At 43.4% G+C, this 18,715-nt stretch overlaps 1 protein-coding gene across 1 annotated transcript in view; it reads left to right on the top strand.

The window, feature by feature from the left end:
* The window catches only part of WNT11 (Wnt family member 11), a 138,948-nt gene that overhangs the window by 26,718 nt on the left and 93,515 nt on the right, over nt 1-18,715 (top strand). Inside the window, exon 2 of the mRNA XM_073612868.1 lies at nt 18,026-18,228. Coding sequence (XP_073468969.1) covers nt 18,152-18,228 — 77 coding nt within the window. The 5' untranslated portion in view covers nt 18,026-18,151. The remainder of the gene's footprint in view (nt 1-18,025; nt 18,229-18,715) is intronic.

The following is an 18,715-nucleotide window of genomic DNA, read 5'->3' as shown; positions in this document are numbered from 1 at the left end:
ACAGTCTTTTGTGCAGGATGTCACATTGTCACCTCACTGGTGAAACCGTAATAGATCTTTTTTCTGAAAACTTTTCAAACTTAAAAAAAAAAAAAAATGAAGACAAAAAGGGTAAAAAATTCTATCAGATCAGTTGCACATAAAGCTGTCCACTAGTAGAATTACATTTGAAAATTTTCATTTGCGAAACGTTTGTTCTATGTAATGGTAAGTGGGGTCAAACCAACAATCGTTTTCAACTATAGCGACAAGAAATTTTCGAAGGAGCAGGATGACAATTTTTCTCAAACAAACTAAATTCTGTTTTTATTTGGGGGAAAAAAAATCCTACTTATTGTAATACGCATGTTCTGGGCAAAAAAAATACTCCTGGGATTCTATTCATGTAGCAGGTCTGGATTTAATTTAAAGGGCTTTCAAATGATGATGGCACAATGGTGACAAGGTTGAATGTTCTGACAAACAATTGCTCAGAATTTAAACAAAAAAAATATTAAAAAAATTAACAAAACAAAAGGGAATAAATAGTAAATCATTTAAATTATTAATATGTAGATTATTAATATTAGTTTAAAAAAAAAAAAAAATATATATATATATATATATATATATATATATATATATATATATATATATATATATATATATATATATATATATATATATATATATATATATATATATATATATATATATATATATATAAATATTATTAGTTATATTTACAATTAAAAAAAAACAAACAAAAACAAACATATATATATATACAGTGGGGACAGAAAGTATTCAGACCCCCTTACATTTTTCACATCACGTCCCATTCACAAAGCGCCGCGCCACTCGCGTGTGCGCAGTAGGAAACTGGCAGTGAAGCCACAAGACTCCACTGCCTGTTTCCCTTACTTAGGATTTAGCGGTTATGCTGCATTATCCCAACAAAGCCATGTACGGATTTTAATCATGTTATTACTTTTTCAATAAAGAGGATTTTATTTTTCACTTTTCCAATCTGGAGTGCGGCTGTCCAGATTTTTCCAAAACACACACATGCCTGTTTCCCTTACTTAGGATGGCGGTGTCGGGGGACGGGTCGGCCTCGGGCGGCCGACATCGCGGGCACCCAGGACAGGTAAGTCTACTTATTTAAAGTCAGCAGCTACAAACTTGGCACACATGTAGAGAATCGCCCCCCCTATAATTGTGCCAAGTTTGGTGTTCCTAACCCCAACAAGCCGATGAGATACGACGCCCCAAAGTTGACCCAATTTCCCATAGACTCCAATGTTAAATCGTGGTTTCTCTCGGTTGCAGTTTTTGGGGTGCCACCGGCCCGCTATCGGTTCCCTGGACCCCAAACTTGGCCAGTGAGTACCTGAAGAGCCTCCCCACAGCCTCCCAGTGTCGGTGTATTTTTAAGACCCATAGCACCGGAGAGCGCCGCGCACGTCTTTGCCGGTGGTCTGTGAAGCGGCTATTGATCCCCGCAAGTCTCATTCGACTGGAAAGGCCTGAAATATTCTTTTGAGCCCTACGGCAGCTTTCCCCGGTGAACCGGGTCCGAGCTACACCGTTTCAAAGTGACATTTTCCGGTTACCGGATCGGTGTGGGGGTACCCATTGAGTGAATCTACAACACCCCCAAGTTTGGTAATTTTGTGACCCATGGCCCGGGAGCACCGGTACCGTGAAGACGGTCAACATTGTGGCCCCGGTAAGTCCCCGGTAAAACAGTCCCGAACCTCCAAATTTTTTGGAGGTGTAGCTGTGCTATCTGAGAAGAAGGGGTGCAAGTTTGGTGTCTCTAGCACATTCGGTCTTCGAATGGTTAAGCGATAAGTGAAAAGAGCCCCAATTTCGCCTGATTTCCCCATAGACTCCCATGTTAAGCGAGTGACCTACTTTGGGGAGTCGGTACCGGGCCGTACAACTGTGCCAAGTTTGGGGGGTTTTCACCGTGAGGGTCCCCGGATACAGGAGCTCAAAGTAGGCCCCTCGGTTAACATCCGCGCGCCAAGCTGACCAGAAACCTGCCCGCGGCGAGGCCCCCCTATCCCTGCCCCCCCGCTCCCCAACTTTTTTTCACACTCTCCCCCGACCCTGAGGCACCCCCCGCAGCAAGTCCCTCCAGCTTAAAGCGGGGGTCCACCTATCTATCGTTTTTTTTTTTTGGAGTTCATTCACAAACTTTTCTTCTCATGATTATCTACTCACATGTTCTGTGTAATATGTCCGCCTGTGTCCGATTTCGTTGTAAAGAATAACTTATAAAATTCACTAAAGGCGGTTTCCATCTTCATTGTGGGCATTTGAAGCCCACAAGCATGTATTTCCTGGATGCGGTGAATGCTGTGCTCCCAGCATTCACCGAGATGTTGTGATGATACTGTTGCACAATGCATGCTGGGAAGCCTGAGACTAGCTCCCAGGGGACTGTGGGAGGTCTGGGAGAGGCTAGAAACACGCCTACTCCCATGGGAGGAAAACCAGGAAGTGCTAAGAAGATTAGAAAAAAAAAGGTAATTACGGCGATTTAAATTTTTTTACACAGCATGTCAGCATCTAGGCAAGGAAGAGAATGCATAGAAATAATGTTCAAAATTTGGGTGGAACCCCGCTTTAAGTGTCGTGGGCCAGCTTGGGGGGAAAAGTGGGGACTTAGTCATTTTTTGAGGTCCAAAAAAACGGGGACTTAGTCGTTTTTTCACGCCAAAAAAGTGAGGACTTAGTCATTTTTTCGCCAAATTTCATACTTAGTCATTTTTTCACGCCAAAAAAGTGGGAACTTAGTCGTTTTTTGGGGAATTTTCATACTTAGTCATTTTTCACGACAAAAAGTCAACCGACAGCACCTGTGTTGATGAGTCAACATTGCTGAGTCTGACCCCTCAACTAAGCTGGGTCAAAAAGCACTTGTGAGCTACTCTAGGGCTCTTTAGGGTTAATCCAAATCAGCCGGCATCTACGCTCCTCCAACCATCTCCACCTCAGTTGTCAGCGTCAGAGTGCATAAAGGAGACATGCAGACTAGTTGACTATTAGGCTTGGTTCACACTGGAATCGCACAGGAGCGCTGTGCGTCCCTGTTCCCCATTTCAGGGCCGATTCTATGCCTGAATTCGGCCCTGAAATGGAGCCAAAGACGCACAGCGTTTCTGTGCAGTGCGCTCCGCAGCTGCAATGGAGATATGTGAACCGGCTTCACAGGGAAACCCACATCTAATTCGCATAGGTGTGAACCCGGCCTTAAGGTACCTTTTTACCTCCTGTGTTGCCAGTTCTAGCACATTATTCCACACAAAAAGTTTTCAAATCTTGAAGGTTCTGTGAGCCTCTCCTATAAACTCTGATCTTTAGTTCTTTTCATAGATTTTCTATTGGATTTAGGTTAGGTGATTGGCTGGGCCATTCTAGCAGCTTTATTTTCTTTCTTTGAAACCAGTTGAGAGTTTCCTTGGCTTTATGTTTGGGTTTATTGTCTTGCTGAAATGTCCACCCTCGTTTCATCTTCATCATCCTGGTAGATGGTAGCAGATGTTTATCAAGAATGTCTTCGTACATTTTTCCATTCTTCCTTCCTTAAATGATATGAAGTTTACCAGTGCCGTATGCCAAAAAACAGCCCCACACCATGATGTTCCCATCTCCAAACTTCACAGTTTGTATGGGGGTGTTTTTGGGGTGATGTACAGTGCTGTTTGTCCTCCAAACATGGTGTGTATTATGGCATCCAAAAATGTTACATTTTGGTCTCATCTGACCAGACTATATTCTCTCAGTATTTCACAGGCTTGTCTATGTTGTGCAGCAAACTTTAACCGAGCTTTAAAATGCGTTTTCTTCAGAAATGGAGTCTTGCATGGTAAGCGTGCAAACTGGTCATGGCGGTTGAGTACATTACTTGTTGTTGTCTTTCTGAAGCTCTCCACAAGTGTTCCTTGGCTCTAAGAGAACTCTTCTGATAATTCTTTTCACTCCTCTGTCAGAAATCTTGTGAGGAGTACCTGGGCGTGGCTGGTTTATGGTGAAATGATGATCTTTCCACTTCCCTGATTATGGCCCCAACAGTGCTTAGTGGAACAATCAAAAGTTTAGAAATCCTTCTGTAACCAATGCCATCAGTATGTTTTGCAACAAGAAGGTTGTGAAGGTCTTGATAGAGCTCTTTGCTTTTACCCATCATGAGATGTTTCTTGTGTGACACCTTGGTAATGAAGCACCTTTTTATAGGTCACCAGTTGAGACTGAACCAGCTGATATTAATTTGCACTGACAAGGGGCAGGATTGCTTTCTAATTACTGATAGATTTCAGCTGGTGTCTTGGCTTTCCATGCCCTTTTCACCTCCCTTTCTCCTTGTGTTTAATACTTTTTTCCTGTGTCATTCCATTTTATTACACATAAGTTCTGAACTTATTTGTTTTGGTGTCTTTTGTATGTATGGATTGCATGAGTTGTTACCGACATGTGGTGAAAATTTCATGTCAATAGCACCTTTTGAAATATATTTACCTAGAAAAATGGTGACGCGTTCAATACTTATTTTACCCGCTGTATATATATATATATATATATATATATATATATATATATATATATATATATATATATATGCTTAACACTGAAAAACGCTTAAAAATGCTGCAAAATGCTCAAAAATGCGCGTTTATCAGCATCAGCGTTTTTGATGTTGCAGAGCTGAAAGTGTTCTTGGTGTAAATTGACAAAAACACCTGGAAACGTTGATGCTAAAAAATGCCCAAAAAGGCTATTAAAAACGTTAAAAGATGTTTCAGAACGTCCTGTGTGCATGGAGCCTAAGGAGGTACATCACGCAATATAGGTAAGGGGTGGGGCCAACTAGCTACGTCACCTGGTGGCCCCACCCCCACGAGACTTCACATGCCAATCATGCACAAGTCTGTGATGTCAGAAGGGGCGGTGCTACTGGGTGACATAGCTAAGTGGCCCCGCCCCCTTGCCTATATAAAATCTGTCAAAGCAGAGAGGAGGCGTTTTTTATTTTTGAATAAAGGATTTGTCAAAAACTGTCTCTTGTATTTATTACTTTTTGCCACTTTTTTGGTGAATGGGTAGAGGTACTATGGTGAATGGGTTGGGGTACTATCTACCCGATCATTCACATGGGGGGGGGGATCTGGGGACTTCCAGATTCCGATAAGCCCCCCACTCGCAGACCCCAACAACCACAGCTCAGGGATGTCGGGAGGAGGCCCTTGTCCCCATCAACATGGGGATAAGGTGCTTTGGGGCAGGGCAGAGCCCCCCCCCTGCCCCAAAGCACCCACCCCCCCCCATGTTGAGGACATGTGGCCTGGTATGGTTCAGAAGGGGTGGGCGCTCGCTCGTCCCCACCTTTCCTGACCTGCCAGGCTGCATGCCCAGTTTAATGGACTGGTACGGATTTTGGGGGGGCCCCCATGCTGTTTTTTTTTTTTAATTTGCAGTGTTTTCTTTTCTTAATTGTTTCAATATCCGGGTGCCAGCAATTGTTACCGCAAGTCATTTTAAATGTGATTTGACTCGTTTTTTTTTTTTTTTTTAATAAGGTCATTTTTGCTGCAGCATGTTTTATGCTTGCTAAAACAGGCACATTAGGGGGAACCCCCCCCCAGGCACTATATTTAAAGAAATTTTTCATTTTATTTGCTGCACTTTAAGCATAATTAAAATCACTGCTCCTGCAAAAACGATCATTTAAAAAAAAAAAAATTATGATACATGTCCCCCAGGGCAGTCCACGGAGCCCCATACCCCTTTTATGCCCAATTACTTGCATATAAGCGTTCAAAATGGGAACTTTTTTTTTTTTTTTTCCTGTTTGGCTCTCATAGACTTCAATGCGGTTCTCACCGTTCAGGTTAGAACATTTCTCCTGTTCGGGAGTTCTGCTGTGAACCGACCAGGGGGGTGTTTTGCCCCATCCTTAGACACGATGTAAAAAAAAACAAAAAACATTTAACCCAGCATGCACAACCAATTCTAATAGTACTGCTCACCAAATGACAGCTCCCTCCCGCTCGGCTGTTATACCGGAGGAGCGGGAGGGGACATCCCCCCGTGCGATCGGGAGGCCCGGTGTCCAATCGGATGCCTCCAGCGGCTGGGGGCGGGCTGGAACGAAGCTGTGGGCGGCTTCGTTCCAGCCTTCTCATTGTAAACGCGGAAGCGACGTCATGACGTCACTTCCCGTTTACTCGGCTGCCAATGGCGCCGGTTTTAAAAAAATATACAGTGTTCAGAATCGCCGTGTTCGGTGATCTGAATACTTTGAAGTGCAAAGGAGGGATCAGGGATCGATCCCTCCATAAAGAGTACTTGTTACCACCTATTACTGTCACAAGGGATGTTTACATTCCTTGTGACAGCAATAAAAGTTAAAAAAAAAAAAATTTTTTTAAACACAATTTATAAGTATAAAAATAAATAAAATAAATTAAAAAAAACATTTTTTTTAAAGCGCCCCCGTCCTCGAGCTCGCGCAGCGAAGAAAACGCATACGGAAGTTGCGCCCGCATATGTAAACGGTGTTCAAATCACACATGTGAGATATTGCCGCGATCGCCAGAGTGAGAGCAATAATTCTAGCACAAGACCTCTTCTGTAACTCAAACCTGGTAACCGTAAAAAAAATTTAAAGGGTCGCCTATGGAAATTCATAGGTACCGTAGTTTGTCGCCATTCCACGAGTGCGTGCAATTATAAAGGGTGACATGTTTGGTATCTATTTACTCGGCGTAACATCATCTTTCACATTATACAAAAAAATTGGGGTAACTTTACTGTTTGGATTTTTTAAAATTCATGAAAGTGTCCCTTTTCCAAAAATTTGCGTTTAAAACACCGCTGCACAAATACCGTGTGATATAAAATATTGCAACAATCTCCATTTTATTCTCTAGATTCTCTGCTAAAAATATATATATATATAATGTTTGGGAACTCTAAGTAATTTTCTAGCAAAAAATACGGATTTTAACTTGTAAACACCAAATTTCAAAAATAGGCTTAGTCATGAAAGGGTTAAATGGCTCTTGAGAGAGTTAGGCTGGGTTCACATACTGTATATGCGGGGGCCGGTTTCTGTGCTGAATCCAGTAAGATTTCCATTTAGCAGTTTAAGTGCGAATTTGACACTTAAATCGCACCTTAGAACGCACAGGACCCTTTTTTTAATTGGCACTGTGACAGGCCCGCATATATATGTGAACCGGCTCCATTGGAAGCCGGTCTGGTTCACATGTTATGTGAATCGGATGCGGTTCAAACCACATTTGATTCGCATATTTGCGAACCAAACCAAAGTGGTTGTAAACCTCAGGCATGAAATAAGCACAAAGCATATCCCTTTATAGTGTGTACTTGTCTCAATTAAGAGCACTAAGTGTCATTTCTGTCTGCTGCCTCATTCCTCTGCTATCAGCATGAATCACTTCTGACAAATTTTCCTGACACCAAGAGAAAAAAGGTGACAGGGGAGGGAGCTCCAGCACACAGCTCGTGATTGGCAACCTCAGCTCTGTTCCTGTTATCTGTGTGAAAGGGAGGGGGGGGGGGGTGTCTCTTCCCTCCAATCAGCTCTCAGAGCTCTCCTCACTCAGCTCTCCGTCCCCTGTTTTCTGACAGCTCAGACAAGCTTTATAAATTATGGACTTTGAACAGATGTAGAGAATAGAAGACTGCAGTTAGACAGATACAACTTATGTAGGAGGATTTGTTTCATCTCTTTGTACCACCTGAGTGGTCAGTCACTTCACCACTTCACTGGGTGTATGTAAGGGTTTACAACCATTTTTAAGGATCTCAATTCAACTATCGTTGTCCTGCCAAGAAGCCGTCCCTTAAAGTGGTTGTAAACCCTTAGCCTCGGTTCACACTGGGACGACTTGTCAGGCGACCTAGGTCGCCTGACAAGTAGCGTCCCGTTCAGTACAATGGAACCGTTCTAATTGCGTCGCTCCGACTTAGAAAAAGGTTCCTGTACGACTTTGGGGGCGACTTGGGGCGACTTGCATAGACTTCTATACAGAAGTCGTTTTGCAAGTCGCCCCGGCAGTCGTGTGCAGGTCGCCTCGGTGAGGTGACCTGCAAGTCGTGCCGCCTCTGGTGTGAACCGAGGCTTTACAGACCACTTTTACCTACAGGTAAGCCTAGATTAAGGCTTACCTGTAGATGGAAGAAATATCTCCTAAACCGTGTAGGTTTAGATATTTGCAAAAGACAGGCACCAATGTCTACGGCGCATGTGCCGTAGACAGAGGCGCGCAGGCGCACTGAGCGTGCCGTTTCTAACGGCGATCGTGCCGTTAGTGGCGGCTCCCGCGCGCATGCGTGGGAGCGACGTCATCATGGCTCCGGCCAGTCATAGTGCCGGAGCCGCGATACCCGGAAGGAAGATGGACGCTTCGTGGAAGAGGGGACAGCGGTGACATCGCAGGCTCCTGTGTCAGGTAAGTGACACATAATGGGCTACTATGCAACGTATAGTAATCCATTATGCTTTACCTTTGCAGGGAAACAAAGAGGAAGTAACACCCATCAGGGTTTACTTCCTCTTTAATAGGGTTCATTTACTGTATATGAGTGGCACTTTCTGCACTGGATTTTTTTTTTAGAGGGCAGTTAAGCAGCGACTGCCAGGGATTTAGGAGGTAATGCTTCCGCCTGCGTTTGGGCACCCCTGCTTTAACCACTTTAATTCTAGAAGGTTTACCCCTCTTCATGAACAGGCCATTTTCTGCGATTCGGCACTGCGTTACTTTAACTGACAATTGCGCGGTTGTGCGAGGTTGCACCCAAATAAAATTGATGTCCTTTCTTCCCACAAATAGAGATTTCTTTTGGTGGTATTTGATCACCTCTGCGGTTTTTATTTTTTGCTTTATAAACAAAAAAAGAGCGACAATTTTGAAAAAAAAAAAAAAACAACATTTTTGATTTTCTGCTATAAAACACATCCAATAATTAAAAAAAAAAAAAATCTAATTTCTTCATCAATTTAGGCCAATATGTATTCTGCTACATGTTTTTGGTAAAAAAAAAAAATCCCAATAGGCGTATATTGATTGGTTTGTGCAAAGGTTAAAAAGTTATAGCGTCTACATACTATGGGGTAGATTTATGGAATTTTTATTTATTTATTTTTTACTAGTATTGACGGTGATCAGCGTTTTTTAGCGGGACTGCGACATTGAGGTGGAGAAGTCAGACACAAAGTGACACTTTTTGGGGACCAGTGACACCAATGCAGTGATCAGTGCTAACAAAATTCACAGTCACTGTTCTAATGACACTTGGCTGGGAAGGGGTTAACATCAGGTGCGATTAAAGGGTTAAATGTGCTACTAGGTGGCATTTTCTAACTATGTGGGTGTGTGTGTGTGGGGGGGTAGTTTGGCTGTGTGAAGACTGAGATTCTGTCTCCCCCATAAGCATCGCCAGGGGGGTGGCTATTGAGGCTGTAGCCCTAAATCTGGAGCCCATAGCCCCGAGTGTCTTGCCGCAGTGTCCCTGCCTAACCAGCGGGCCTCGGCTGCGGCGGGCTGCATTAGAGGTGAGACGACATCATCTCTCTCCGCCCGCTCCACGTCACCACTCTTCTGCCCTCACAGCCGGGCCACTTCAATGTGGGAGCGATGTACGGCAGGGAGCATAGAGATGACATCACCTCTCACTGCCCGCCACACATCAGCGCTCTTCCGTCCTCACAGCGCGGATTCTCATTTTGTCAGAACATGGGCCTCTTCAATGTCGGAGGTGCTGCGGGGAGCAGAGAGATGACATCATCTCTCACTGCCCGCCCCGCATCTCCGCTCTCCTGACCTCACTAAATGGACCGGTGCTGCCAGCCTGCCACCAATGCAGCGACAATGCACATTTGGTGGCACTGGCTGGCATGGCAAGTGACAATCCACATCAGTTGGCAAGTGACAACCTACATCTAGTGGCAGTTGACATGACAAGTGACAATCTGCAAATTGTGGCAGGTGACGTGGCAAGAGACAATCCGCATCAGGTGGCAGGTGACGTAGCAAGAGACAATCCGCATCAGGTGGCAGGTGACGTGGCAAGTGACAATCTGCAAATTGTGGCAGGTGACGTGGCAAGAGACAATCTGCAAATGGTGGCAGGTGACATGACAATCTGCAAATGGTGGCAGGTGACGTGGCAAGTGACAATCCGCATCAGGTGGCAGGTGACGTGGCAAGTGACAATCCACAAATGGTGGCAGGTGACATGACAATCTGCAAATGGTGGCAGGTGATGTGGCAAATGACAATCTGCATCAGGTGGCAGGTGACATGGCAAGTGACAATCCACATCTAGTGGCAGGTAATGCTGGCAAGTTAAAAAACTGGTGACAGGCGACGGTGGCAGGTGACACGCCCAGGGCTCCTACTGATTCTGCATTATGGTGAGATGAACCACTCATTATATATTAGAATGTAACAATAGAAACAATGCGCTTTGATCACCCTGACACCATATCAACCATGGTGCCATGATGATTAAAACGCCAACACCAGCCTTTGCCTGTGAAAAATTGCTTACCACCGGCTCCCCCCCCCCCCCCCCCCCGGGCCTGCAAAAAGGTGGGTGACCGCTGCTATAGGATCTAGCCCCAGATCTTTTCCAGACCCTGCAACCCCCCTGGTCTCCCCTACTAGTAGAATGGAGATCTGCCTTGTTTACATAGGCAGATTGCTGTTCTGCTTCTCTTCTCAACGATCAGCAGGTCCTGGCGGACATCGGGTCCCCCGGACCCGCTGATTGTCTCCAGCTGTGTCCACCCCAGATCCGGAAGTGCCAGATCACGTACCTAGTATGTGATCTGGGACAGAGCGGTTGCCCTGCTGCAGAAAATCTGGGGCAGTCACGAACCAGTTAAACTACTTCACCTGCAGATTGAAGTTCACCCCTTTGAAGAAACAGAAAGATACAAAAAGACACAATATTTCTTTTTTATCTTAGTGTTTCAGCGGCAGAGCAATGTTGTTGATAAACATTGCCCGGCTGCTGTTTTTTTTTTTTTTGATAGCTCCAATTGTTGGGACTTCTTTAACAGTTCAGCTGTTAACAGGGGAACCCCACTGACAGCTGAATGAGTCATTGGTTGTTATGGACGCAGCAGCCCCGCTCCTTAAAGCAGGGTTCTGCCCTCACCTACAAAAATTAAAATATTAAAATGTCGTAGCTGCTGACTTTTAATAATCGGACACTTACCTGTCCTGGGGTCCAGCGATGTTTCCATCGGCTGTCGGGTGCAGCCGCCACCATTGCTGGTAAGGGACCCTGGCAGTGAAGCCTTGAGGCTTCACAGCCGGGTCCCTACTGCGCAAATGCGCAAAGCGCGCTGCGCTGCCTGAATGGCCCGGCGGCGGGGGGGAGGAGAAGGTGGGGCAAACTTCTGACGGACTCCACGGTAGAATCCAATGGAAGTGGGGAAGATGGACCTGTCAAAAACAGGTTCTTATTACCCCCAACCTGAAAGGTGCCAAATGTGGGATCGAAGGAATCAGATAAGCAGAAGTTCCACTTTTGGGTGGAACTCCGCTTTAACAACCGATAATTGCCGGCTTTTTTTTTTTTTTTTTACATTTCAGCTGTCAGTGAGGGAATCCTGCTGACAGCTAAAAGACCTGAGCCTGAAAATATTGGTTTCAGATATCGGAGCATTTGCACGAGTATTGGCACTGATACCGATACAGGTATCGATGCAACCCTACATAAAACCCAAAAAAGCCAAATATTCATGCAGAGGGTCTCTAGCGAGGTGCCTGTACTGGGTCAGGCTTTAAAGGCTTTAGGCTTTAAAGAGGGTCCAACATCATGTTAGGATCACACGTGCAAAGTAATGTGTATCTCTGTCAGGTGTGTGTCACCACTCACAGAGATCACCCCCTGAAAATGCCTCCATCTTCTTTCCTCTCCAGAAGAACAGCGCCATTTTTGTCCAGGCGTCATCCAGAGTCACCATTATCAGTCATCACTATTTCCTAGACTGAGATGACGGCTAAGAGAAGACACATAGGGGTTGATTTACTAAAACTGGAGAGTACAAATTCTGGTGCAACTCTGCAGAGAAACCAATCAGTTTCCAGGTTATTTTGCTAAAGCTTAACTGAACAAGCTGAAGTTAGAAGCTGATTGGCCGCCATGTACCGCAGCACATTTTCACTTAGGGGTGTACTCACTTTATTTTGAGGGGACAGCAAATTTACACTGTTATACAAGCTGTACACTCACTACTTTACATTGTAGCAAAGTGTCATTTCTTCAGTGTTGTCACATGAAAAGATATAATAAAATATTTACAAAAATGTGAGGGGTGTACTCACTTTTGTGAGATACTGTACATAGGGGCAGCCATGTTAATTCATTCTCATACACTTTAGTTTTCCTTTACCAAAATATACAATATGTTAGTTTTGGAAGCCTTGTCCTAAAAACGACACGGCGAGGACTGAATTCCCCTTTAATGTGGGTCTAGGCGCACTTTGAAGGAATTAATACACGAGGCCCCCAATGTTTGTTTATTGAAGTGAGAAAGTTAATGAAGTGAGAAGTAAAATAATGGGTGTCACATATATATTACATTTCCCCCCGTCGTATGAGACGCACACCAACATCTGCAGTGCGGGGAGCGGGGGGGGAAGGTGGGGGGGGGGGGGCGTACGCGCTCAGCACGGCGGCGAGGGCAGAGCCATGTCCTCACTTTCTCTCCGGTGACAATTATTTTCAATGTCTAAGGATCAGTGCCGGGTTTTAAATTTGATTTTCACTTCCCTGGCATGTAAACCTATATAGAGAAAAAATAAACAGACATTTGAATCCGGCCATATGTAGAGGGTTAAAGAATAAGGGGGGGGGGGGGGGAATCGACGTAGTCAGAAGAATAATTCAAGCCATACGTTTTGGTGTTGTCCTTATAGAAAGAGGTAAAGGCTTAAAGGAAAACTATAGTCTCTTTACAGTGTATATATATATATATATATATATATATATATATATATATATATATATTTTTTTTTTTTTTAAACAAAACGCTTTTATTAATGCTTGAAAATAACATTAGTACAATCATATATATATATATATATATATATATATATATATATATATATATATATATATATATATATATATAGATAGATATATGTATATATCTATCTATATCTATATAGATAGATATATATATATATCTATCTATCTATATATATATATAGATAGATAGATATATAGATATCTATCTATCTATCTATCTATCTATCTATCTATCTATCTATCTATCTATCTATCTATCTATCTATATATATATACATATATATATATATATATATATATAGATATATATATCTATATATATAGATATTATTATTATTATTATTATTTCAGGTACTTATATAGCGCTGTCAATTTACGTAGCGCTTTACATATACATTGTACATTCACATCAGTCCCTACCCTCAAGGAGCTTACACTCTAAGGTATAAATAGATAGATAGATAGATAGATAGATAGATAGATAGATAGATAGATAGATAGATAGATAGATAGATAGATAGATATTATTTTTATTTATTTATTTATTTATTTATAAATATATAATGTATGTATATTTATTGTTGTATAAATGTAATTAAGGTGTTCTGCAATAGATGAGGTGCTTACATCTTCAGTGAAATGTTTGCCCCCACCTCCCCTCCGTTTCATATGCAGTTTATATTATATTATTTTATCTATCTATAAGAGCCCTTGCACACTGGGGCGGTTTGCAGGCGCTATTGCGCTAATAATAGCGCCTGCAAACCGCCCCGAAAGTGCCGCTGCTTTCATTCCAGTGTGCAAGCCCCGAGGGCTTGCACACTGGAGCGATGCGCTGGCAGGACGGTAAAAAAAGTCCTGCCAGCAGCATCTTCGGAGCGGTGAAGGAGCGGTGTGTATACCGCTCCCTTACCGCTCCTGCCCATTGAAATCAATGGGACGGCGCGGCTATACCGCCGGCAAAGCGCCTCTGTGTATTTAACCCTTTCTCGGCCGCTAGCGGGGGGTAAAACCGCCCCGCTAGCGGCCGCATACCGACGGTAAAACGCCGCTAATAATAGCGGCGTTTTACCGCCGACGCCGCCCCCCGCCCCAGTGTGCAAGGGCTCTTAGAGCTGCACGATTCTGGCCAAAATGAGAATCACGATTTTTTTGCTTAGAATAAAGAGATAACAATTCTTGCAATGTAAAATCTTTCACATTATACAAAAACAAATTTGGCTAACATTACTGGTTAGTTTTTTTTTTTTTTTTTTTTAATCCATTAAAGTAATTTTTTTCAGTGTAAAAGGGGATGATTAATGCGCTACCCAAAAAAAGAAGAAAAAAAACAGAAAAACAGAAAAAAAGAGCTGCCACAAAACCATATGACAAAAAGGGAAAACAGATGTAAAAATAAATTGTAGCGCTAGAAACACACAAATAATAAATAGGATTCAAAGTACATATAGACGTAATGTCCCAGGAAAAGCAAATATGTGATCCAAGGGAGCAAAAAAGTCCACAATGAGAATGGATAATCCGTGTGTCAATTCTGTCTGCTTCTCAACCTTCAACTGGAATATCATCAATTTAAGCGAGTAGATAAAATACACTTACCAGAGAGGTTGGATTCTACTGCCATAAGCATAGAATCAATGGAGCTTAATGCCACCCAGGGCGAAGTGGTGAAGTGTTGGAGGCAAAGGTAGAGCCTCTCCCAGGCCGGGACGTCCCCTCTCTACCAACAGGAACGAAGCCGAAAATGGATTCCAGAAAACGTGATGGTTTCTATACGTGCAACATCCAAAGGGCTAGACCACGTACTGCTGACTTCTCAGAACAACTACGTCACAAAAAGCCATTAAAATGCCTCACTCAGCATCCCTCCTCCTCCTCCTCGGCCCCAAAAAATTGCATTTGAAAGACCACTGCGCAAATACAGCGTGACATAAAATATTGCAACAACCACCATTTTATTGTCTAGGGTCTCTACTAAAAAATATATATAATGTTTGGGGGGTTCTAAGTAATTTTCTAGCAAACAAAAAAAAATGATTTTAACTTGAAACCAACAAATGTCAGAAAAAGGTTTAGTGTTTAAGTGGTTAAACTTTCCTCATTTACACAGGAAGTCTTTTCCATTGAGCAATTGTTACAATGTTTATACTTAAGTTTCACTGCTAAAGAATGTTGCGATTCTTGGCAGAGTGCCCAGTTTTTCTCTTCTTTTCTTTTCTCAGAAGAGCAGAGAGAATTCTTTGCATAGACAGAATCGTGAAACACTTTTGTCAAGATCGCAACGGGGAAAAAAATTGCGATAACGATTCTTGACGATTAATCGTGCATCTATCGGCTCACACCACAATTTCTGCGTTCTGAATGTGTTTTCTGATGCGTTCCGGTGCATTCCCCCCCCCCCCCTCTCATTTTTTTTCTTCTTCTCCATGAAGAACATGTGCATTCTGGTGCATTTTTGCTGCGTTCCAGATGTGTTCCATGCAGAAAAATGCATTGTTCTACTTTTGTTGACTGCAAGGGAAATTTTTTAAGGTTTGCATTTCCTTCAAAGTTACTTCCACCTTTTTCTTCTTTGGGCTTTTATCTGCACTGTTTTGCACTGAATTTTCCTGCATTAACAGTACATGCATGTGTGCGCATTTGCAGTGCAGAAAAAAGCAGCCTGCTGAACTTTTATTCACTGCATGGCACTGTAATGGTGTGAACTATGTCCATAGGATAACCTGGATTTTGGACTATCTCCGCAGTTGGAGTGCAGTCAAAAATGCATCCCATTGCATCTGGTGTGAATGGGCCCTAAATGTGAGCGAGGTGTCCTGAAAACAGAAGAGGTGCTTAATTCTCCGGTGGCCTGATAGATGTATGTATCTCCTATGCTCCTCAGCTCCATCTAGTGACCATAAAGTGGTATTTTACTACTCCCCTCCCTTATAATAAAAGAACATTATTTCACAAGAGAAAATAGACCAAAGAACATTCGTTTTTTTTCCCCCAATTCACACAAAACAAATGTGCATGTAAATTCTCAGGACAAATGGCTATGCAAATTAACCCCTTTGCGACAGCGCTATAGCCAAATGACAGCCGCACTTTGCTGGGAGGCCGTCATATGATGTCTTCTCGTGCTTGCACTGCCTGTGCGCCCCCTGCAGTGTGCATTGGCAGTAATCTGTGATCGGGGTAAGGAGCCAATTGGTTTAAAAGAGCCGGCTCTTTACCACGTGATCAGCTGTGTCCAATCTCCACTGATCACAGGTATAAACATGATTTGCTGGTTATCGGCAATCCGACCCTCATGCTGACATGGCGTGAGGAGAGAAGAGCCGTAAACCAGCAAATCCACACAGGGGACATCTGCACTGACAATCAGGGCACTGACCACCAGTGTCCTGATGATCAGTGCAGGCCCACCAGTGCTGCCAATCTGTGCCCACCAGTGCTGCCAATCAGTACCTACCAGTGCTGCCAATCAGAGCCCACCAGTGCTGCCAATCAGTGCCCACTAGTGCTGCCAATCAGAGCCCACCAGTGCTGCCAATCAGTGCTCACCAGTGCTGCCAATCAGTGCTCATCAGTGGTGCCTGTCAGTACCAATCAGTGCCACCTATCAGTGATGTCTATCAATGCCACTTGTCATTGCCATCCATCAGTGCTGCCTAACAGGGCCCACTGCCCATTAGTGCCATTAGTGCCGCCTATCAGGGCAGCCTCAACAGTGCCTCCTCATCAGTGCCTATCAGTGCCACCTTATCAGTGCCACCTATCAGTGCCCATCAGTGCAGCCTATCAGTGCTCATCAGTGCCACCTTATCAGTGACGCCTATCAGTGCCACATATCAGTGCCTCCTCATCAGTGCTGCCTCATCAGTGCCGCCTATCAGTGTTGTCTATCACTGCCCATCAATGCCCATCAGTGCCACATATCAGTGCAGCCTATCAGTGCTCATCAGTGCCGCCTCATCAGTGACGCCTATCAGTGCCCATCAGTGCAGCCTATCAGTGCTCATCAGTGCCATCTTATCAGTGACACCTATCAGTGCCACATATCAGTGCCTCCTCATCAGTGCCCATCAGTGCCGCCTCATCAGTGCCCATCAGTGCAGCCTATCAGTGCTGCCTATCACTGCCCATCAATGCCCATCAGTGCCACATATCAGTGCAGCCTCATCAGTACCTCCTCATCAGTGTCCATCAGTGCCGCCTATCAGTGCCCATCAATGCAGCCTATCAGTGCTGCCTTTCACTACCCATCAATCAGTGCCACATATTAGTGCCGCCTCATCAGTGCCCATCAGTGAAGGAGAAGAAATACTTATTTACAAAATTTTATAACCAACATTTTTTTTTCAAAATTTTCATTCTTTTTTTGTTTGTTTAGCAAAAAATAAAAAAAACAGTGGTAAATAAATGCCACCAAAAGAAAGCTCTATTTATTTGTCTACAAAAAATGATAAAAATGTAGTTTGGGTAGTCTGGATCACCTTCATGAGCTCTGTGCAATCACCTCCTGCAATACTGACTTTCTGATGGGTAACAATGCTGCCCCCCCTTTCCTGTATGGTCGCCCAATTCCCTTCCTTACCCCACTCTGTTCTGCACCCTTAGCTACACCTAACCTGTTCACCACCTCATTAAATAATAATAATAATAATTATTCACTTCCTATTTTTCTTCCTTTCTTCTTTTCTGGTATTTGGTGATCACTAGAACTTCCACACTATCATAACTTCATTTTTCCCAGTGCAATGCCCAATGAAGTCGTATCACACTTGGCTTCTTATTCACGATCCAGCAAACGTCCAATGGGTGCAACAATTGTCTTTCCTCCTATGTTATCCTCGCATTTCATTTTTTGTCCCATGTGACATCTATTACTTTTGTCCTTACACTGATCTTTTATGATGTTTGATAAACCATTAGTATTAAAAAAAGTAATATTATTCCTTTTATTTTTTTTCCCCAGGATCTACTGTTGAGAAAGGACTCCTATCAGTGATAGAGGGACAGGACACGGTTGAAGATCCTTGGCAGAAAGTACTCTGGAACGTCTCTATTACCCTGATTGTGTTGGATTAGAGCGCTTCTGAAAATGAAGATTCATCTTTTTATTGGGACTGTATTAACCTTCATTGTACACACAAGGATATGCCAAAGCATCAAATGGCTGTAAGTTTTTCATTTGACGAGTACCTGCATTTGTGTGTATTTGACCTAATTTTCCAAGCCGTTGGAATATACTGGAGCTCCAGCCTGAAAAAAAAAAATGAACAAATAAAAAACCTTTTGCGGCAATACTCACCTTCATTCCAGAGTTGCTCCCCCACTTATTCCTTGCCGCCGTCAGATGTCCTCAGTCTTTCAGGTTATAATTTGATGATATATAAGGCCTGTTGAAACTTAAGCGACGCTACTTGCGTCGGGTTTTTTGCACTTTTTTGCCAGTTTATTTGACCCAATTTTGCCCAGCGATGGCAATGTATTTAAATGGACCTCAAAAATGAATAGCTCATTAAAAACAAACAAACAAAAAAATAAAACCTTTGGCTGCAAGGCTCACCTTCATTTCAACGATGCCCCCTCACTTATTCCATTTCACCACTAGATGTCCTCGGTCTTTCAGGTTAAATGGTGGCCAGCACCATCCAAACCACTT

This window comes from Aquarana catesbeiana, linkage group LG02, assembly GCF_042186555.1.
Source record: "Aquarana catesbeiana isolate 2022-GZ linkage group LG02, ASM4218655v1, whole genome shotgun sequence".
In the NCBI taxonomy this organism is placed as follows: domain Eukaryota; kingdom Metazoa; phylum Chordata; class Amphibia; order Anura; family Ranidae; genus Aquarana; species Aquarana catesbeiana.
Note: the sequence above shows the minus strand (reverse complement) of the source record. Positions and strands in the feature narration are given on the sequence as shown.